This window comes from Monodon monoceros, unplaced genomic scaffold (assembly GCF_005190385.1).
Source record: "Monodon monoceros isolate NGI ecotype Baffin Bay Population unplaced genomic scaffold, NGI_Narwhal_1 Super_Scaffold_18, whole genome shotgun sequence".
Taxonomy (NCBI): Eukaryota; Metazoa; Chordata; class Mammalia; order Artiodactyla; family Monodontidae; genus Monodon; species Monodon monoceros.
In genome coordinates this window covers 99,526,668-99,548,610 of record NW_021703774.1, presented here as the reverse complement: position 1 = coordinate 99,548,610, position 21,943 = coordinate 99,526,668, and the positions used below count along the sequence as shown (strand labels likewise).

At 34.1% G+C, this 21,943-nt stretch overlaps 1 protein-coding gene across 3 annotated transcripts; it reads right to left on the bottom strand.

Annotated features, from left to right (window-relative positions):
• Positions 1–5,599: 5,599 nt before the first annotated feature.
• TMED5 (transmembrane p24 trafficking protein 5) lies at positions 5,600–21,768 on the bottom strand. 3 transcript variants are annotated; one of them, XM_029231067.1, is made up of 5 exons: positions 21,408–21,768; positions 15,977–16,074; positions 10,850–11,033; positions 8,900–8,952; positions 8,452–8,515 (listed from the first exon to the last, which is right to left on the bottom strand). In XM_029231067.1, the coding sequence occupies exons 1-5, from the start codon at positions 21,585–21,587 to the stop codon at positions 8,452–8,454; spliced, it is 579 nt and encodes a 192-aa protein (XP_029086900.1). In that variant the 5' UTR covers positions 21,588–21,768. The 3 variants fall into 3 exon arrangements, with proteins under 3 accessions (XP_029086899.1, XP_029086898.1, XP_029086900.1); XM_029231066.1 differs by lacking the exons at positions 8,900–8,952; positions 21,408–21,768 and adding an exon at positions 20,986–21,117 and having other exon boundaries at positions 5,600–8,513; XM_029231065.1 differs by lacking the exon at positions 8,900–8,952 and having other exon boundaries at positions 7,290–8,513.
• Positions 21,769–21,943: the final 175 nt, after the last annotated feature.

Here is a 21,943-nt window from a genome sequence, read left to right as displayed (position 1 = left end):
GATGGGATTATGGAACAAGACTATTTTTTAACAGTTGTTGCTTCTGCCAGGCATTTCCCAGAAGCTTCTGCCCTTTATTATTAAACATTTGCTCATCACCATTCTTCAAGCAAAGACCTAGAACATTCATATTTCTTCATGATGGTACTGTGGCAGGTATGCTGAAAATTTTCAATAAAAATGTGTCTTACCTGCTATCATAGAATAAAAATAATAATTAGAGCAGATTTAAGGTATTAGTTGAACAAAGGAAGTATTTGGTATTTTGAAACAATACCTACATAGTGGGAAACCATTGTGTTGTTTTATTTAAAAGCTTATTCTGAAGCAAAAGCACTTGGAAATGTTTTCAAGAGAATGCTTTCTGGGGCTTTCCAGATGGATATTCTATACTGGGGATTCAAAAGTCCATACTTCTGAATGGTGTTGAACAAAAAACAGGTTGTAATAAAAATCAAAGAAATACTGAAAAAAAACTAATGTGAATGTAGTTTGAGTTTTAAAAAGAATGAGGTAAAGTCTCTGTTCTGGGAAGGAAACAGAGTCAGTAATATTGATACTTACAATATTTATAAGGTATTCAGAGTAGTGAGTAAAAATGTCAGATGGTTTTCTTGGCTAACTCTGCAAAGCAGCCTTAAAATATTTGAGGTAGTTACTGAAAGTGACCTCTTTAAGAAATTATACTTGTGTTTTGGTATTGAGAAATATAAATTTAGGTGTAGAAAATGACAAGCATTTGCTATAGTCTAGTAATAGTAATAATTGAAAACTAGTTAAATATAACAATCAACAGGCAGTTCATTCCCTTCATAAGGAAGCTGCAGTATTCTCCAATTATGGATTTTCTTGTAATAGAAATTACATCTGGTGTTTAAAGTACTCCTTTTCTCCATCTAAATCTGACTTGGAGGAAATAGTGCTAATTTGTTTATCATGTATTGCTTTTCTGCTTACTTTCACGTTGTGTATTAGCTGGCAACAAAAAGTTAGTGAAGTTCTAAGAAAATGAAGATGTGGTTTAGAAGAAAGGGGCAATGATTGGGAGGCATGGAGGTAGTAGATGAGAAAAACAGAGGAGGAAGTCTTTATCAACTCTGTTATTTTTTTCCCCAAGTGAAAAAGGTTTACTGTTTTCAACTATGATACAAAAATATTTCAGTGAAAATTCAGATAACACAAAACGTACAGTTCTGAAACTCCTCCAAATTCTACAATCCAGAGATAATGGTATATAAGCCTTAGCCTTCAAGACGTTTTATCTTTTTCTGTTTTTACTTAAAGAGGATTGTTCATGTTGTTTTGAAACTTCACTTTTTACTTAATAAAGAGTGTGCCTCATCTTTGCATCAGCAATTACTGTGTTCTAGGCATTGTGCTGGGTGCAGTGGATAGAATAGACATGTTCTCTGCCTTTAGAGATTAGAGTCTTGTATAGGGTTTTTATATGTTAATTCTGATATGGTGTGAGGAGTGATTTGAAAGGGAAGTGTAGAGGGTGCACATAAGAGGGATGCAACATAAATTTGAGGAATCTGGCAAAACTTGAAGCAATGAATGACAGCTGACTTGGAAAAATGAGTAGCTGATAATTCCTGAATACTAACTAGTCTTCCTCCCCAGGTAAACCATCAACTCTTTAAAGGCATATTCTTTGCTTTTCTATTCTCCAAAGTACTGGATATAGTAATGCTCAAATTTTTCATATTCTAAAATATTAAACCTTGCCTTGGGTCTATTGTGATGAATGTAACTTGTATTAGAGGCTATGGGTATATAAAAGTATTGCATCCTGATCTTCCCTTGGGTGCCAGAAAGGAAATATATTATCAAAGGAGAGAATGAGCCAAATGCATACTGTTTTCTAGCGTTTCCCTGTTCCTCATTCTAAATAAAATGACCTTTTTCATTCTTTATTCCTTTGCTGTTGGTCCAAGGGATAGTGAAGTAGTAATTGCCAGCACATTTGTTTTTAAATTTATGTCCCTTTGGCATTTAAGAGTTTACAGTGGCTTATATTATACTTAATAAGTTGCTTCTCAGCTGCATGTCCTATATATGCCTTAATTCTAAGATCCTTTACAGCAAAAAGACGTTGTTACCTTTATAGGTGAAGGAATCAATCATCCACTGTTTAAGATTTTCCTTATACCTACATGTCATGATTGTCCAGTGAAAAGTTAGCATTTGAAAAAGTCAAGGATAGTTGAGATTCAGATGATGATTTTGCACTAGTTGAGAAGTAGGTGTAGTCTTCACATGGCAGTATTCTAATAACCACTTCATTGGAGTATAACCTCTGGATATTTTGGAAAATGGAATCGCTCTAAAAAGGAAAAAGGTTGACTTCTGACTCCTCTTTCGTATTTCATGTCAACGATCAGGCTCAATTCGTTAAGAGCCTTGAAGAATACAGTGTTTCACATTTCTACTGATAATTAAATTCTTAAGGATTGAACCAATACCTAAAATGACAGTTCTTTTTTCAATGAGAATATTTTGTTTTTATTTAACATGAAGTTAAATTATTTTACTTATTCCTGGGCTCATTTAGAAATATGTATTTGACAACACAGTAATGTCTGTTCCAGGTATAAAATTCACCTGCCCCGTTTTTGTTTTAACTTTTTATTTTGAAATAATTATAGATTCACAAGAAATTGCAAAAAAAAATGTTTAGGGAGTTCCTGTGTACTCGTCAGTTTCCCCCAGTGGCGACATCTTGCATATAGTACAATCTCAAATCCAGAAAATTGATGTCAGTACAAACCACAGAGTTTTTTCAGATTTCACCAATTTTACAAGCACTCATTTGTATGTGTATATAGTTCTGTGAATTTTGTAACACATAGGTTTGTGTAACCATCATGAGAGTGAATTGTTCCATCCTGAGGCTGCCTTTTTTAGCCACATTCCCTTTCTTTCCTCCATTCCTAACACCTGGCAACCACTAATCCGTTTTCCATCTCTATAATTTTGTTAGTTCAAGAATGTTACATAAAAGAAATGGTATAGTGTGTGACCTTTCACGATTTTTTTCCCCCCACTAACCATAATTCCTTTGAGGTCTATCCAAATTGTTGCATGTATCAATTGTTTATTCTTTTTATTGCTGCTCAGTATTCCATAGTATGGATGTACCAAGTTTAACCATTCACTCTTTAAAGCACATTTGGGTTATTTCCAGGTTTGGGCTATTGCAAATGAAGCTGCTTTGTATAATAATGTATACAGGTTTTTATTTGAGCATGTTTTTATTTCTCAGGGATATGTCCAAGAATATAAATGCTGGGTTGCATGGTAAGTGCATGTGTAGTTTTATAAGAAACTGCCAAAATATTTTCCAGAGTGACTCTACCATTTTATATCCCACTAGCAATGTAAGAGTGTGATCCAAGTTCTCTTGCATCCTTGCCAGCATTTGGTGTTGTAACTACTTTTTCTTATTTTAGCCTTTCTGGTAGGTGTGTACTGATATCTTATGGTTTTAACTTGAATTATCCTAATGGCTAATGATGTTAAACTTATTTTCATGTGCTTATTTGCCATCCACAAATTTTCTTCAGTGAAATGTCTGTTCATGTCATTTGCTCATTTTCTAATTGAATTTTTTTTTTTTTAAACTGTTGGGCTTTGAGAATTCTTTAGATATTCTAGTCCTTTTTTGGATATGTGATTTGCATCTGTTTTCTCCCCATCAGTAGTTTAATTTTTCATCCCTTAATAGGGTTTTTCATGGAGCAAAGATTTTACTTTTGAGGAGGTCCAATTTATCAGTTTTTCCTTTTATGGGTCATGTATTTGGTGTCAAGTGTGGAACTTCTTTGTCTAGCCCAAAGTGCTGAAGATTTTCTCATATTTTTTTCAAAAAGCTTTATCATTTTAACATTTAAGTTCATGTTTTTACCTTTGTTTGTCTCAGTTACTCCAGCACCATTTGTTTAAAAGGCTGTCTTTTCCCTATTGAATTGCTTTTGCACCATTGTGAAAAATCAGTTGGACTTGGTGTATTCTAGAATGTCTGTTCTGTTGATCTATGTGTCTGTTCCTCCACCAGTACCACACCATGTTGATTACTATAGCTATAAGGTAAGCCTTAATATAGGTAGACTTTATTCTTTTTTAAAATTACCTTATTCTTTTGCCTTTCCATTCCATATAAATTTTAGAATAAGCTTGTCCTTGTCTACAAAAAAACCTTGCTGGATTTTGATAAGAATTAATGTTAAATTTATAGAACAATTTAGGGAAGAATTGATCTTTTTACTATGTTGAGCCTTCCAACCTTTGAACATGGTATGTTTCTCCATTTATTTAGGTCTTTCTTCTACCAGCCATTTGATAATTTTTATCATACTGATCCTGTACATGTTCTGTTAGATTTATACCTAAGTATGTCATTTTCTTTGGAGTAATTATAAACGGTATTGTGTTTTAAATTTTGTTTGCAATTTGTTTTTTAACACCAAGCAAGAATCCAGCAAAATAGAACTCTACAATGTGTCTTTTGAAACCCTGGCCTTTTCTTTCAGCTTTCTCCTAATCCTTTAAGGATTAGACAGTATTACTTAGTGCTTTTAAAATTGGAGTATAAAGTTTAGTTTTGTTAGTCCATCCTTCCATTTTACACCAGATGTAGAAGTAATCCCTTTTATGTCTGATCATTATTGCCACTTGAAAACTTCCAAGACTGGGGAGTAGTTGCTTTCTTTATATATAAGGGAGTTCATTTCACTGTTGGATAACTGATTCTCATTGTTCATTTTGCTGTTGACTCATGGTCATTGAAGACCTGATTTTTTTCCCTGCCGTGCATTTCCTCACCTTTTCTTCTAGATGCAGGGATCTGGCATCCATGATATGCTCGTTCTCAGATGATGTCATCTTAGGTGTGGATTCTTTATTGTGTCATTCTCCTAGATACACATTAACTGTATATCCATTGTCTAATGACACAAGCCTTCCAGAAGCCCAGACACCTGAAAGTGATGGGCGTGCAGAACCAGGAAGGTGCCTAAGGAATTCTACCAGCTTGTGGGGGAAGAGTGGCTTGTCTAAATGGTATGAAGGAAATCACCAATAATATACCAACCTTCACCAAGCACTAGACTCTCTTAATGCTCTTTTAACTGAGTTTTAAGATGTTACTTAAAATACCTATACAAATGAAATAGGTTCAAAGGAGTTTTGATTTCCCAAGTTCACCCAGTTAGCAAATGGTCCAAGGATAATGTGGACACCAGAATCCCAAACTGCGTGGGTGAAAAATTAAGATTCTGGAGCCAAATTCCAGTCCTAAACAATCAATTTCTTCAGTGGGGTAGAAGACTGGAACAAGCTTATTTAGCTTATTTAGCATCCCAGACTTTCAGAACTGATGATCTTTGCCCCTGTATTTTGAGCACCTTTTAGTTACAATGCATGTTTGGGCAACAGAAGAATAAGTACATATATAAACAGAAGTCTAATGCAGGGTAGATGATATACAATAAAAAGTGCAGAGACGTAGGGGTTTTCAAATGGAGGGGAGAGCACACTTGGTTAAGATGAAATCAATGAAGGCTTTAAGGATTAGACAGCATTTACAATGAATGGTAGATAAATAAGACATTCTTTGATTGTAATTTTTATTATATATACTCAGCACAGTATTCAATGCTTATTTAATATGGCTGTGTCTGTTCATAATTATAAAGCAATTTGAGCAACACTGTGCATTATTACACTTCAACTGAAAAACCATTACATGCTGAACCAATATCTTTGAAAATTTCAGATAAAGAATTTTCTTTGGGAAGGCACAGAATTATAGGTACTCAATTACTGTCAATTTTAGGACATAATAATACTTAAGAAGGATAAACATACATAGCATAAAATTACATTTCAGTTTATCATTTATTTCAGTGCTATTTCAACCACTTATCCTCTATATCTTGACATTCACATGAAAGAATAGCAATCATTAATGATCCAAATGCAAATCATAGTGAAACTCTAGGCCTCAGTTAAATATTGTAGTATTTTGAAAGTTTATATGATTAAAAACTGAAGACAAAAATAAGCTACTCAGTTTTAGCATAATTTTAATGTCAAAACAATACTGACATTAAAAAAACCATATGAGGCAGATAAACAGTATTCCTTTAGAAATATTAAAGAATTTAGTACAAATGTTCTTACAGATTTTACTTTTTGGTTAATACAGGTAACATGCTTCTTAAATAATCTCTTCTTTTCACTTTGTCTATAAAAATAAAATTGTCCTCAATATTCTTAAATTCTTTGTTTTCTAAATAAGGCCATTATTATACAGTAAGTTACTGAATCAATGGTTTAAAATCAGTGACACAAATCATATGTAGAAGGTGATGTAACAAATTTATTGTTAGGTAAAGAATCAGTACAGTACAGTAACCAGCTATACGTAAGAGGTAGAATTCTTAATCACAGTTTTATAGAAAAGATGCAGTAGTTTATATCTGTACTGTTTTATTAGCTATAGTACTTTAAGTTTGCTTCTTATTATGAGTGTATCAGAAGGGGAAAAAGGAGGGCTCTTCATAGGCAAAAATCTTATTGGCCCTTGTTTTGCATGTGTTATAGGGGCTACTCCTGGACACTTAGGAGCATTTTCTTGACCAATTAAGGTAATAATACCTTATCTCATTTTTAAAAAGCTTCAGAGTTGGGAAATCTAAACTTCTTTTCTGAAGAAGAACAGAGGGAAATATATAAGAAGGAGGGAAATATCTCTTTTTGTACCACTCTTGAGTGTAAATTATAGATGAAAGCATTCTCTCTGGATATCATTATTGCTTATTAAGAATTCCAACAGTACTAACCCACAGAGGTTGTTCTACACTCAAGTTTATAAGTTGATTGTTTCTAACTTGAACAATATTACAAATGGGTATAACCTAAAAATTCTATTTAATTCATTAAATTATTAGTACTTGAGTAAGACAGGATGGCAGAGACTATAGGGTTATTCACATATTGAGTGTTTAAACTTCTGTGGGTTTCCAATCCTTATCTGAATGTCAAATAAAGTGATCAGAAAGGTCACTTTATGAAAGTTGTAATAAAGTTGTAATAAAAATAAAATTTATACCCAGTAGGGCTTATGTTTTGTAAAATGTGCCTGAATACTTATAAATGATAATTCAAAACAGAATAAAACAATTGTAAAAATATAAAACCCAGTTTCTTCCAGTTAACTGGAAATTAATCTCATAATTTATATTAGGATTGAGTCATTATGAGCCAATCAGATTCCAAATACTTTATTTATAGTTTAAGTGAACTTTATTTTGATAGGATATTCTCTAAATTCTTTTATATTGAGTTTATTCTTTTCTTACTGATTTTGAGAACACAAAAGTGATATTTACTTACATTAGGTCCAGATCCTTTTAGCAATATTTCCTTCACAACTGCTGGTATTAATGTATTATCCAAGTCAGTAAACACATTAAAACTAACATAACACTGTTGATAATATAAAAATAAAATGATTTTCCCTCACATTTAATTTTAAAATCTATATTTTGGTTAAGGATTAGACAGAATGTATTCCTATAGAGACTGGGAGCAATCTTTATTCTTCAAAGAGAAAATCTGTCCTAATTTTAATAAGTATGACTTAGCATTTTTAAGAATTATTCAAAATGTCAGCTTTTGGGAATGTAAGCTAGGTATATAAAACTATTTGCTATTAAAATGAAATATATTTGGTTATAAAAATCCCACATATCTGTTTTTCACAGCTATGCTTCTATTTACATTTAGGAGATACATATGTAAAAAGAGAAAAGTTGAGTCTTTGTCTTCTAAAGATATCCATGATTAGGTAATTCTCAGATGATTTATAACTTAATATATTGAAAAACTTCTACAGTTAATTTGTAATTGCCACATTTACAAAGAAACTTCTGGGTAACAATCTTTTAAAAACATAGTTCAGTGTTACATTTAGGCCCAAAGTTCATTTATTTAAATCACCTATGACATTTGCAAAATTTTTTCAAACGTAGGAAACTGCCGTTATTAATATGGCTTCATTCATTTATACCTGCAAGATACTTGTTATACACTTAAGTACAACTGGAACAATAAGATTACTTGCACAGATGAAAGTGAAGCCTTTCCTTTCACATTAAAATTAATATTTATTTCACACTATGGTAATGCCTGAAAACGTTTTGCAAACAACTATTAATGGTCTTGACTGTAACAGTTGATTGCATTTTTCTGCCCCTTTTTTTGAATGTTAAGTACTCTACTTTGGAGTTTTAAGTTCTACTTTTCCTCTTATCTTCAAATAGACTCTTAAGCATATATACTTGAATGGCTGACACTACCACCATTACCACTAAATTAACCATAGACCAGAAATTTACTCTATCAAAGTTGCTTTCTTGTATGTTTCGATCACGAGCTTCAAATGCTCTAAGCAGAGTTTGGATATGACCACTTTTGCTTAGTCTGGACTTGATACTGTTGATGGACTCCTGGAGATAAAAAAAAAAATTTATTGTAAAAGAATGCTCAGTAATTTTAAGTTAATTTAAAAATGTGCTTCACAGTACTCTTACTAGTTTAATATCCAAACACAATTTTAATTAAGGGGTGGGTACTACTTAGATTACCTAAAGATCTTCATTATATAAAGTTTATGTAATAGTTCTCATGATGTATTTAAATTATTGTCTATAATTAGTTATTTTAAAAATGAACAAAGCTACTGTGAATTGAAAATAATGTGAAAATACATTTGAGTGCTATAGTGCCAGTAATTTTATATACATTATCTTCTTAGCCCTAACAACCATAAGAAATATAATCTGTTTTTAATACAAAAATGTTCCAAGATCTCATTCATAAAACAAGCTTATCAAGATGCATTCTAAGTTGCACATCTTCTGAAAAAACTATTTTTATAGTAGGGTCCTGGTGAGAAGTGATTTAAAAACTATAAAAGTTTTACATGAATATAAAGTAAAGTTGAGATTCGAAATTCAAAAAGTATTGATGGCAAAAATAAGAAAATACTAGGAACAGATTTTCCTGGATAGTCACCTTGCTTAAAATCCTCATTTAAATGCAAAAAAATAAGCAAAATTGCAGACTGCTCTGCTAAACCTACAAAACTACAAAATATAATAGTTATCATATGGGCACATTTGTAAAGCAATGGTATATTTTCCAGAAAAATATGGGATTCAGATCCCCAAATAAAAAGACCATCCATAGTTCTTTTCAATATCATGATGATGATAGTCAAGTATAAAATTATTTATTCAAGTTTGCTGTTGTGATAAAAATTTTGGGGTGGGGGGAGTAAACGAAAAATCTCCTGAAAGACATTTTATTTTTTTTCAAAAAAGACCAAGTATTTTAAGCCATATTTAAGTCTGAACTTTCTGGTCATTTTGTTTAATTGTGAATGAAGTCAATCTCTTGAGAATGCAGTGAAGTACTAACAAAATTTACAACTACTTCTAGTTTGCTCTTGTTGGCAATATAAATTTAAAATGGGAGAATATATTAATATGATTGAGATTTAAAAAATGAGTGGGAAGAAGACTGGACTAGTCGTGAAACTATGGATACATCATTTCCATTTTAAGCCAGTTCCTTACTTATAAAATGGAATGAAAGGGGAAAGGGAGTTTGGAGCTGGACTAATGATAACTAAGTCTTCTTCTAGTTCTAAGATTCAACTAAGTTTAGTATACATATGAAATGATGAGATCAAAAATTTTCATGGTAAAAATTCATGCCAATTAAGCTTAATCCTTTGTTTGTATTCACAGTGACACCAATGGAGAAGGTAAGAAAACTAGTATTTATTGTGTGCCAGACTCTGTTTAAAGCATTTATATACATGCCATATCACATTTCATCCTCACAACAACTCGAGGTATTATCCCCGAGGATAATAGGAAACCAAGGCTCGGAGAGCTCAGTCACTAAGGAATTACACATATGATATGATCATTTAATTTTCTGACTTCTTAAGCTAACTGATCTACAGTATGTCTCATAATTTGATAGTTGCTTTCCTAAGAAACCTCAAAGTGATCAAAATATATTATTAAAAAAAAGTTCAGGTTATAAGAGTATTAGAGGTTATATAGTTTCAAACATGGAATAATCACATTATTTCTCCAGTAGAAAGTTCTATAACAGGTATATACACTATTTATAAATATCACTGAGAATTCTGTCATTTTATTACATCTAGCTATGGCCGAAGGGTAATGATCTTTCTCCCCATCACTGGCAGTACTACTATTAGCAAGTAGGTTCTTATACATGCATGTTTCATTATGCATGTTTATGATAAATAGCGCATAAAGCAATTCAAGCCAAGAAGCCATAATCTAAAAGCTTTTACTCCTAAGTGTAGTGCTAGTTTCTGCTAAGTAATGTTAACAGTGTTCCCCAAATTAAGTAATATCAAATTTCATATTATAAAAACTATGGTGTGGGAAAAAATGCCTGTACATCTTAAGTGTTTACAAATTACTCAGTTTTATTATATGTGCAAGTGTTCTGCAGATCATTATTACAGTCTTCTGTTTGTGAACATTCTAAGGGAGTTCTGCAGTTAAGAGTCTGTGTCCAAATTCTAGTTCTCTCTCCCTCTGGTTCCGTGACAGAGACGTTACAAAATATCCCTAATCCATAATTTTCCTCAATGGAAAGATGGAGATAATAATCCTCATAGAATTAAGCAAGCATTAGGTGAGATAATGCAAATAAAATGCCTAGCTCAGTGCCTATCGCATACTAAGGTCTCTAGATGTTAGTAATTTTTATTATTTTATTAAACCATACTGACCAGAATGTCTTCCAGTTTCATATCCAACATATCTGTGCCAGTAATGTATTTCTTCCAGTCCTCTTGTTCTTGCTCCTGTTCTCCCATATTATCCAGGATTAATTCAAAGAAAATCACCTTCTCAGAAACGGTGCTGAATGTATTATCAAAGCAGAACATGTAGTCACCGCCTTCAGTCTCTATCCTGTATGAAAAAGAGGACATGTCTTCAGTTATCTGTACTTCCATCTGGGATCAAAGGAAAAACTACTGTAAAAGAGAAGGAATAACATGGTTTATAATAATTGCACAGGTTACTGATGGAAAGACTTCCTTAGTATTGAAAGACAATTTAAAATTTCTTGGGAAACCAGCAATCTGGAAATATATATTCAAGTACTTGCAACTTAGATGTGCTTGGCATTTACTCAGTAAATTGGGCAAATGAGCTTGACCTAACTTTTGGAAGAAAACAGGATTAAAAACCTAGATACATGATACCTCACAATGAACCTTAATATTTATACATTATTAAAAGTAATCTATAATGAGTTCAATTCATATGGAAATATCACTACAAACCTCCCCTTTGAGATTAATCTGTAAAGTGAGTTTTGCTTTGTTTTCAAAAGCAGTGATGGACTGTCCTAAATGCTTTCTTCTAGGCCCCTTTGGATTAAGTACATCTTTGTAATAGTTTACAAAAATTAGGGATGAGTTCAGTGTCCAAGAACCAGAGTTTTACTCGCAGTGGCACTACCTTTACTGAATAAGTGCCACTCATAACAACTTATGATCTTGTCTTCACATTCAAGATAATTGACCTGGGCCGAGTTAATTTAGCAAAATAGCTTTCTAATAATATTTTTGTGGAGAGAAACTTTAACAAACAAAATATTGCACAGGCTAATGACATTTACTACTGCTGGCCACAAAAAACAAAGTTCAACCTGTGTTTTAGTTTTCGTTGTAACTATTCACGAAGGTTGGTCTAAATGATTTTGAACTTTGCTTATCTCCAATATGCTAGGTCGCTTAAATTTGGGGGCAGCTTATATTATTTACTACAACCTTCTGAACAACATGTGAGTCTCATCTTTTAAGCCAATCTCCATCCTTTTTTTCCCCTTATTTCTGACTTAACTGTTGTGTTTAAGCATAAGAGATAACTACTCAGCAATGTGATTTGATTTTAGCATATATACGATAAATAAAAATAGCCAATACTTGTATACCTCTTCATAATTTACATAATGCTTTGACACATTTTATTTCTTTTAATCCTTATCATCATATTTGAAAGTAGGCATAATCGACCTTTTCAAGGTGAGTAAAAGGTTCACATAGATTAAGATACTTGCCCATGATCACACAGCCTGTTATAGGCATACATGAAGCTTGGATATCTGACTCTCAAGTTAATTGATCTTTCTACAGTACTGCTCAGAGCCTGTCTGTATTCTTTGCAGTCTCCTCAATCATGACAAACCTTTGTCTTTTGAGGATTCATTTAACTTTTGAAAGGAGCCTGAAGCAAACACTGGTATGGATACAGGGGGAACAATATTAAAAGCAACAAAACAAAATAAAATGTTGTGACCATTATGTAATATGACCTAGATGTGGGGCACTTCCTGAGGAAAACTTTCCAGTGTATTCTGATGAATGGCATCACTGATACAGTAAGCGTATAACCACCAAATGTGACTATTCACTTAGACTATGCATTCTCGATGAGGGGATACTGCCCCCTAGGGGTGAAAACTGGTTCAAGATGGGCAAAAAAAAAAAAAAAGCTGTAAAAGTATTGTGGCCCTCCAAAGCTAAATCCTATGACAACATCTTATTCCTTAGTATTTAATTTTCTCTCATGGGGTTGTCTTGGGCATATCACAAGCAGCATGAGCTCATGGAAGACACACACAATGTGTCCAGGAACACTGCTACAAAATGCTAGCAAATAGCTGTGATTGGAGGACGTTTGATTGGTTGATTGCTTGATCTAGAAGTCACAGGGCAAGAGGTGGCCTACACATGCCTAATGATACCGGTCGCTCCCTTGTGGATGTGTATGTTTGATCTTCAATTTTTGAGGTGCCTTGCATTATTTTCTATAGCCTTGTGTGATCTTCATCTTCAAAGCCAATCTTGTTTTTCTTCCCCCTATTTGTGACTTACTGTTTTTGTTTAAGCATAAGAGATAACTAATCAGCGATGTGATTGGATTTTAGCATATATACTATAAATAAAAATAGTCAACACTTGTATATTCCTTCATAATTTACACAATGCTTTCATACATTTTATCTCTTAATCTTTGTATTTTTGGGGGAAGATTTGAATAAAACTAGTTTATATTTTATTATTTAATTTTACAAAGGTTATTCAACCCATCATCAATTATGCCAAACACTGGGGAAAAAAGTCAATAATATCTGAATGACCACTGAGTAGCTAAAGTTATTTTCCCACATCAAACAAAAGTTAAGGTCACTAAAAGTACTTTTTAAGAAGTTAATGTAATTTTTTTAATCATTCTACTTTTCTTGAAAAATATTTGGAATGATTTTAAAAATTTTAATTACATTGCTATTATGTATATAAACTGCTAATTTGCATGTGTAGTGGACACAATGTATGATAAATTATATTAAAAGTTATTCAGAAAATATAAAGTTAAATTTAATGTTAATAACTTTTTAATCTAACTTTTAATTTTGTTTAGTCTTAATTTTATTTAACCCAACTTTATTTAGTCATTCTTAACCCTGAATTGGATAAAAAGGGTAAGCTTTGTACCTATTCTTTTTATATATAAAGCACAGATATACATAGAGTTAAAAAAAAAAAGGGGGCATGTAGTATATCTTCGGTATTAAAATTTCATGGCGGATGATGAGGAAAAAAATGCCTAAAAAAGGTTGTATGGGGACAGGGGTAAAAATGAAAAAAAATTGAGAAGCACTGACTCAGATGTATGAGCTTCAACATGTGTATACAAAAAAAAGATGTTTATTACTTTATAGTCATTCCTATATTAATTTCTAAATTTGTGTTGACTACCTTTAGTATAAAGGAATATTATTACTACAAACGATATAAAATATTATCCAAATAAAAGCATATAGAGTAAATTTTCCTTTCAAGTAGAAAAAGAATTAGCATAAGTAGTCCAAAATTTATAAGTTATGGTATGAGTTAAGGTAATATTAATTCAGTGGTCTAGAAAAATGCTTTTATATATGACAGTACTGGACAAATAGGTATTAAGCAGTTTAAGGCTCTGTCTGGAGACATTTTTACTAACCCTGACTTCTGGAAGGATAGCATTTGTTTTAAAGAGTTAATTTAAGAAAAAAACTGTTTTGGTGGTATAACTGAGATTTTAGTTGCCTTTAAAAAGTTAATATAGCTAAAGATAAATTTTTGTTTAAATCTAATTTTTAGAAAGTAGATTTGTAAATCTGGTGTAGTGATTAGGAGTGAATTGGACTGACTGGTCTTAAATCCTGGCTTTGCTGTTCATTAGCTGTGTAACCTTCAGCAACGTACTTAACTGCTCTATGCCTCAATTTCTTCATTGGTAAGATGATAATAATATCATGTACCTCATAGGACTGTGGGGAAGGAAGAATAAAAAAAAAATTAATACATGTAAAGTGCATATTAGAACTGTGACCTGGCACATCAAAAGAACTCAATAAATGTGAACTCTTATAAACTCTTTCTTTTCTCCCAATGGTTTAATGAGAGGTAATTCTATGCAAGAAAGCAATAAGATACCTTTTTTCCCCTAACAGTTAATTTTAATTTATCTCTAAATGAAAGCAGAAAATTGGAGAGAAATGAAAATTGACAGAAATTCTATACATTTTCTATATTCTGAAATTTAAAGGTGAACTACATTTTTAGTTCTTGTTCATACACCTATCAAAGAGAAAGCATAGTTAATTCTGGTATATCAATCTTAACTGACTTTTTAAATTACCACTTCTGATTTTATTTATCAATAGTTTATGCAAATTTTTCTTAGACCTCTGTATAGGTAAGACCATTTTCAAAAGCACTTAAAAAATTATGGTTGAAACATTTTCCCCACCTTGTTCACTCATACATGTATTCAGTATTTACTGAGTATCAATTACATGGCAGGTACTTTGGTTAACAAAGGCCAATGATTATAAATAGCTAGTACTTACATAGTGCTATGTGCCAGAGATGTTCTAAGCATTGTATGGTAGAAAGCAAGAATTTGGGTTCATCCTGCCTCCTCCTCTTAATAAATGTGTATCCCTGCAGACTTACTTAATTTCCCTGAGCCTCCTTGTCTGTAAAATGGGAATTGGGGAATCAAAGAATCTATCTCTCACAGTGGGTTGGAATGATTAATTTAGAAGCATATAAAATACAAAGTCTAGTTTATGGCAAATATTAAACATTCTATATTTGATCTTATTCCTATATACTCACAGTTTAAACACGATAACAATACTGAGTAAACAAAGTGCTGCAGTAAAATAATAGAATGAAATAAGGAAACACCAGTGAGATATGAAAAAAGAAATGAGATATAAGAGATACAATATATGGGCTTTTATCAAACTCTAAACTCAGAGTTATAAAAAGTATTTTATTTCTATATGGTTTCCTATGGTCAGATCTTTTACTTTCAGATCTTCTAATTATCTAAAAAGAATGAGGTTCGAGTAAAATAAAAATTTACACAAACACAAAGATGTATTACTGTACTGTTGTTTTAAGAAAACAATGGGCAAAAATGATATAGCCAGTAGTTCAAGAAACTTTAAGATATATACCTGGAACAGTAACTTATAGTTAAAATAGAAAAAGCCTGTGCTAGCCAGAAGGGCAGGTTTAAAATGCCACAACAGATTGAATGCAGTACCTATGGTATACTCATTAACCAAAGCAAAAAAAAAAAAAAAAAAAACACTTAGTCAAGATCAAAAGAAAATGCCTAAACAAAAAGATGAGATTAATGGATGACATTTTAAGATAGATCACTAACAAGGACTGTTTAAAATGTTCATATGGAATCATTTAATGCTAACATTTAGTATCAAACGTGCTAATTTTCCTGTGCCCACTGGTATTCAGATCAAGGAACCCAACTAAGAGATTACTTACGTGTGAACTCCATCTGATTTTCTTTGTTCAAAAACTAAGGTTCTTCCTTTTGGAGAGGCAAGATGGAAATCAATATCTAATCCTGCTCCATCTAAAACCTGTAGGAAAGCATAGAAGAGAAGAGCACATTTTACAAATTCTAAAAATAAAAAGCTATATTAAGTAGATCATATGATGAAAAGATTTCATTTCTAAACCTAGAGGGGTAAGAAAGTGAAAAGACTCATGTTAGGGCTAAAAAGGAGCAGAAAGACCATTTGGTTCAATTCCATTCATTTTTGGAACTTGTCCCTTTCTTGGTAATTCCTGTTGCCATCACTTAAGTTTAGGTCTTACGGGTATTACTGAAATAATCTTCTTAAAACAGATGCCCTGTAGAGTAGAAACACAGAAGGTAGTTCAATTGGTATACCCTTTTCCTTGGGCAATTTAGGGCTTGCTATGTAACTTTTCTGAGTTTGTTTCCTCCTCAATAAAATAATAACTAGCTACTTCTTAGCCTGGAACTCAAGGCCTCTATGATCTGATTCCAACTGACTTTTTCAAGCAATACCTATTATTTCCCAATATGAACTATATATTCCAAGCAGGCCATTTACTTATTGGCCAAAGAATAAGTACAGGAAACAGGAAAGTACCTGTTCCTTTACAATCTCAAAATGTCCCGATGATGATGATGATGATGATGATGATGATGGCAGCTAACAATTACATTTTATGCCACACATTGTTTTAAGTGCTTTATGTGGATTTATTCCTCACAACAACTCTAAAAGGAAGGTTCTATTATTTTCATTTTAGCCTAAAAAAACAAAACAACCCCCCCCCCCAAAAAAAAACCCACAGAAAACAGACGCAGAGAAGGTTGCCTAAGGTGATATGGTAAATAACTGGCATGGTCAAAATTTGAACTCAGCAATCTGCCTTCAGAGGCTACTCTTTTTCTTGTATAACTCCATTTTATTTTTCTTGGTGGCTTTAATGGAATGATAGATTACCTATTCTTGTGCTGTACTTACTGATCAACAGAACTGGTTTCAAATGGCTAGCTAAATATACATAGTTCTTTTTCTTCTTTAAATCCCAATGAAATGAAGAAAACATAATGATATAAATAATCTATAACAACACTGGAAATCTAGGAAAGCTGTTAAAGGATTTGAAGAGTAAGGAATTTCTGGAAGATATTCCACTGAGCAAAGAATACATCTAGCTACCAATATCTATCAATCTCAAAATTCTCAAAACAGACTAGAGAGACACCAAATATTTGTTGAAACTGATGCCCTCTCTTTCATGTTATTGGTTTTTCTCAGAGGATCAAATTCTGAAAAAATAATGTAAACAGTCTTAAAAATATGTTTTCTCAGATAAATGTAATATACATCCTCAGAGAAATTCAAGAATGTAAAAATCTACAGAAAATGAAGATGCTGATATGAAAAAGTTCTTAGAAAAACCAAAAATGTGATTGCCCAAATAAAGCTTTAGCGAATGTAATGACAGCAGAATGGGCATGGATGGAGACTAAAAATCAGAGAACTAAAAGGAGCCAAAGGAATTCTCACAACAAGGTGAAAAAGTATAGATGAAAAGTATGAGGGAAATGGTAAGAACTTTATGAAGGACAGAGCTAAAGATTTCAAATACCCACCTAATAAAGCATTTCAAAAAGAGAGAACCAAGAGAAATGGAGAGGAAGTTATCAAATAAGAGAATAAAAAGTTCTGCTCCAAAAGATAAAAATCTTTAGACTGCAAGAGTCTAATAGGTGTGAAGCAGGATAAATGAAAAAAGATCCAAAAATCCTAGTGACTTTTCCAAAGGATTTAAAAAGAACCTAGAAACTTCCAAAGAGTAGTAGCAGAGAACTACAAAATAACAAGAACTGGGATGGCATCAGCATTCTTGCATATATACACTAGATGTAAAAAAACACAAGGGAGCCATGTCTTCAATTTTTCCAAGTAAAAAAATTATATTTACTGAAGAGAAAGCAAAAGGTAAAGCCATTTTCAGATATCCAAGGACTCAAAGCGTTCTGAAAGAATTACTCAAGGTTCTCCTCCAAAAACCAAAAACCATATCATTAAATCAAAAAGTAAGTAATGTGACAAAACTAAGCAAAGACTTCAGTAAAACAAAAGATATTATTGGTAGTGACTGTCAGGCTTAATGAAATCATTAAAAATGGTATTTAAAAATACAGAAGCTGGGCTTCCCTGGTGGCGCAGTGGTTAGGAGTCCGCCTGCCAATGCAGGGGACGCGGGTTCGTGCCCCGGTCCGGGAGGATCCCACGTGCCGCGGAGCGGCTGGGCCCGTGAGCCATGGCCGCTGAGCCTGGGCGTCCGGAGCCTGTGCTCCGCAATGGAAGAGGCCACAACAGTGAGAGGCCCGCGTACCACAAAAATAAATAAATAAATAAATAAAAATACAGAAGCTAATTTTAAAATATACAAAATATCTATCTAAAATATAAAATAAAACAATACCATAAATCTAAAACTAAACTTCCCAGTGACTTCAATGGATCATGATGGACGAGTCCCACTTTCACCTTTCTGTCATAGTCTTCCAGTCCCTCAAAGGTGTTCTTCAGTCTTCTTCCTCAAAGCCTTGGATTGCCACATGCTGTTCTTTTTATCCATCACCTTGTTCCACCCCCTTATCCCTAGTAAGCCTGATTCTTCTACAGATCTGAACTCCACTTCTGGGATGTCTTCTCTCAATTCCCACTGTGAAATCAAGTCCTTCTATTAAACACTCTCATAGCTTATGCACTTCACTTCAGAGCACTTATTAGAGTTCTAATATCACACTTATTTGTGTAATAATTTGATTAATGTCTATCCCCTTAACTAGACTGCATGAGTGCACGGACTATATTTTTACTCACCATTGTATCTGTAGTATCTAGCATAAAGCTTACACAAATTAAGCACTCAACGATTTAAAAATTTAAATGAATGATCTATTCTATTCATAAGATATATATATTGACACTTCAAAATTTCAAGAACTTAATATATTGTGGGGCTGGTCAATTATCCTAATTGTGTCCTTTTAAACCCAAAATGTGTGAAACGGTTAAAATTTTTCAATATGTCACAGTAAGCCAAGGGCAATGTCTAGAAAGTCTGTTCCCTGACATTTTAAAAACTAAGACAAAACCCAGTAGCTTGTAGTTATTGGAAAGTTAATCACAGAGTTGGAAAATGCAGACAAAGGGTTGAAGATGATCTCTACCCTTTAAACCCTTCTAACATTGTCTAGGACTACAGACATTTAATGATTTTACTTCTTTCCTCAATCAAAACAAATTGTTTAGGCAGAATGCTTTAGGGGAATAGTCCCTTTGAGTGATTAAAGATGCAAAGTATAAAGCTAAGCCATACCACCTATATAACTCTAGAAGTGTAAACGTAAAAAAACTAACATATATTGAACATTTACTATGTGTCAGGGATGGTATATGAACACTTATTAACTAATTATTTCAAATCAACTCTTACTATTATTTTCTCTATTTTAAAAGTATGGGGTTAAGTAACTTGCTCAAGATCACATAGGTAGTAAGTGCCAGAGTCAGGATTTCAGCCCAGGCATTTTTTTCCTACAGTTGGAGCTCTCAATCATAAGAGGTCAGTAGTTTAAAATAGATTTCTTTCCTAATACCTCAGTAAATACTGATGAATTTTGAACAATAAAAATTGTTTTCTTATCTAGACTATTTCTCTAACCCCATTTGGTTTCCTTACCTCTAATTTTGCCCTCTTTAAATCCATCTTCCACACTGTAAAACATTTTTGACAGTTACCACACTACTTAATCTTCAATGGCCCTTATACAGACAAAGGTCAGAGCTACTCAGCATGGCACACAAGCTAAGATTCATGATCCACGATCCAGCCTCCTGACCTCTCCAACCTCTTTCTTCTACTCCCACCCTAGACTTTATAGTCTTAAAGGTCCATCGAAAACTCAGCACTTCTAGCGTCCATTACATATTGCCCACTGCTAGAACACTAACACTATGCATTTTCAGAACTGTCTATTCATTCTGATCCTTTTCCTGAAATGCCCCTTCTCCCTGGCATTCCTGTTTCACCTAAGCATCTTTCTAGATTCCAATTTATTTTCTCCAGGAATTCTTTTCTGATACCCCAGAGAAGAAGCCCTCCTCCAACAGCATCTAACCATACTTTATTGAAATTAGTTGTTTATGAGCCAGTAACCTTTAAATATTAAGATCCTTGAAAAGCGTTCTTTCTGTTGTTTGTCCCTTCCCCCGTGTCCTTGTCTCTACTTCTCCATTACTGGCACATGGTAACTTCAGTAAATGAACTTTTGAACTGGACTGGAAATCAAGAAATGCTGAGCTCCTGCCTCAGTGTTGCTCATTAACTGTGTGACTTTAGATACTTTACTCTTTATGCTTATCCTATGCATCTATAAATAATCTAATTCTAAAGTTCCTTCAGAGGAAAATTCTAAATAACTTTATTTTGCTCTATATGTGACAGTACCTGTTATTGAAAAAGATTCTCTACATCAATTATAAAAAATTAACATCTGATTAAAAATTAGGTAACTTGTAAAAAAATTGAGAGATGAACCACACCAAGGCATCTTTTTTTTTTTCCCAGTGCTACTTAGAAACATCGAAATTTGCTGTATTGGAGCTTACAAGACTTCTTCTAAGAAATTACCCTCTACCAGAATGACCACATAAATTAAGGCAATTCCCTATAATATTACGCAGGTACTAAAAAGAAAACAATGATATGGGAGAAATGCTTAGAATGCTGAACGAAAGATTACAAAGTTTTAATATACAGTTAGATCTTATTTGGTTTTTAAATAAGGGGTATATAACTGAGAAGGAAATGTACCATTAAACACATCAATAGCCCCTTTCAAAATATTCCGAAATAGGATTTAGTGATAAACACATGGTCACAGTTCAAAAATCCTTAACTGAAGCAATGACAGTACAGATTTACAATACCGGAATTGAGTGAGGGTGGTGGGGGTGATTAACGCCAAGTGTCATCATCTCGTCCAATGATTAAGGAGAACGTGTATTAGGCCTGTATTGTGAAATTCCCAGTATTGAAGCGTGTACTGGCTAGAAAAGACACAGGTGAATTATGAAACAAAGAGAAAAACCACCGACATCACCAGAGCTGGCCTCTTTCCGACCGGAGGAAAGGGGAGGGGTGGGGGTAGTCAATTCCAGGTCCCGCCTAACTTCTCGGTCCCCAACCCCGGGGAGAGCCTCGCCTCGCGTGCTGGCGCGGAGCTGGCCTCTTCCGGGCAGCCCTCGCCTCTTCAGCACCCCGGTCGTCCACAAGAAGTTTCTAAGCCGGTGAGAGGCGACGACGTGCAGCTAGGCTAAAGGAAGGAGGCTGGCTCAACCTCTGCACTTACTTGGTACTCGATCTCCAGCGAGGCCTTCAGGGGCATGGGCTGGTAGAAACACTCCTTCTGGCCGGCCGGAAGAGTGAACGTGAAGTCGCTGTCTAAGGAGGGCGTGAAGTCGGCCGCCCCAGGTAGCAGCTGAGAGGCCAAGAGGACCACCGGGAAGGGCAGCCAGATCTTGTCGCCCATCCCTGCCTGGGCGATCTCGGGCTGGAAAAGGCGTGGGAGGCGTGGGTTATAGGCGCCTATGCTCCGCTTTTCCTCCCTGGACTCCTCGTGGTTGGCAGGGAAACCTGGAGCCTGAAGAAACTCCAGGTGAAGGCCGGGGCGGAGGGGCGTTTCTCAGAAGGGAAAACGCCGGCCTACAAAGGGTAGGGACTGAGGGCGGAGCCAGCAGTCCTTTTCCACACCCTCCCGGGTCTTGGCTCCCTCAGGCCCCGCGTGAGCGCGCCCGCTCGATACCCAGACGGCCGCAGCTTCTCATGGCGTCCCTCACACCAATGGGCGTCTTGGCGGTAATTGTGGGAAATGTAGTTCCGGGTGGG

What these genes read in the sequence shown, in the direction of transcription:
- TMED5 (XM_029231065.1), bottom strand. Translation starts at nt 21,587, where the DNA reads ATGGGCGACAAGATCTGGCTGCCCTTCCCGGTGGTCCTCTTGGCCTCT. An exon ending in CGCTGGAGATCGAGTACCAA is followed by an intron (nt 16,075 to 21,407) that starts GTAAGTGCAGAG and finishes GCTTTCCTACAG; the next exon opens with GTTTTAGATGGAGCAGGATT. An exon ending in TGAAACTGGAAGACATTCTG is followed by an intron (nt 8,514 to 10,849) that starts GTCAGTATGGTT and finishes TTTTATCTCCAG; the next exon opens with GAGTCCATCAACAGTATCAA.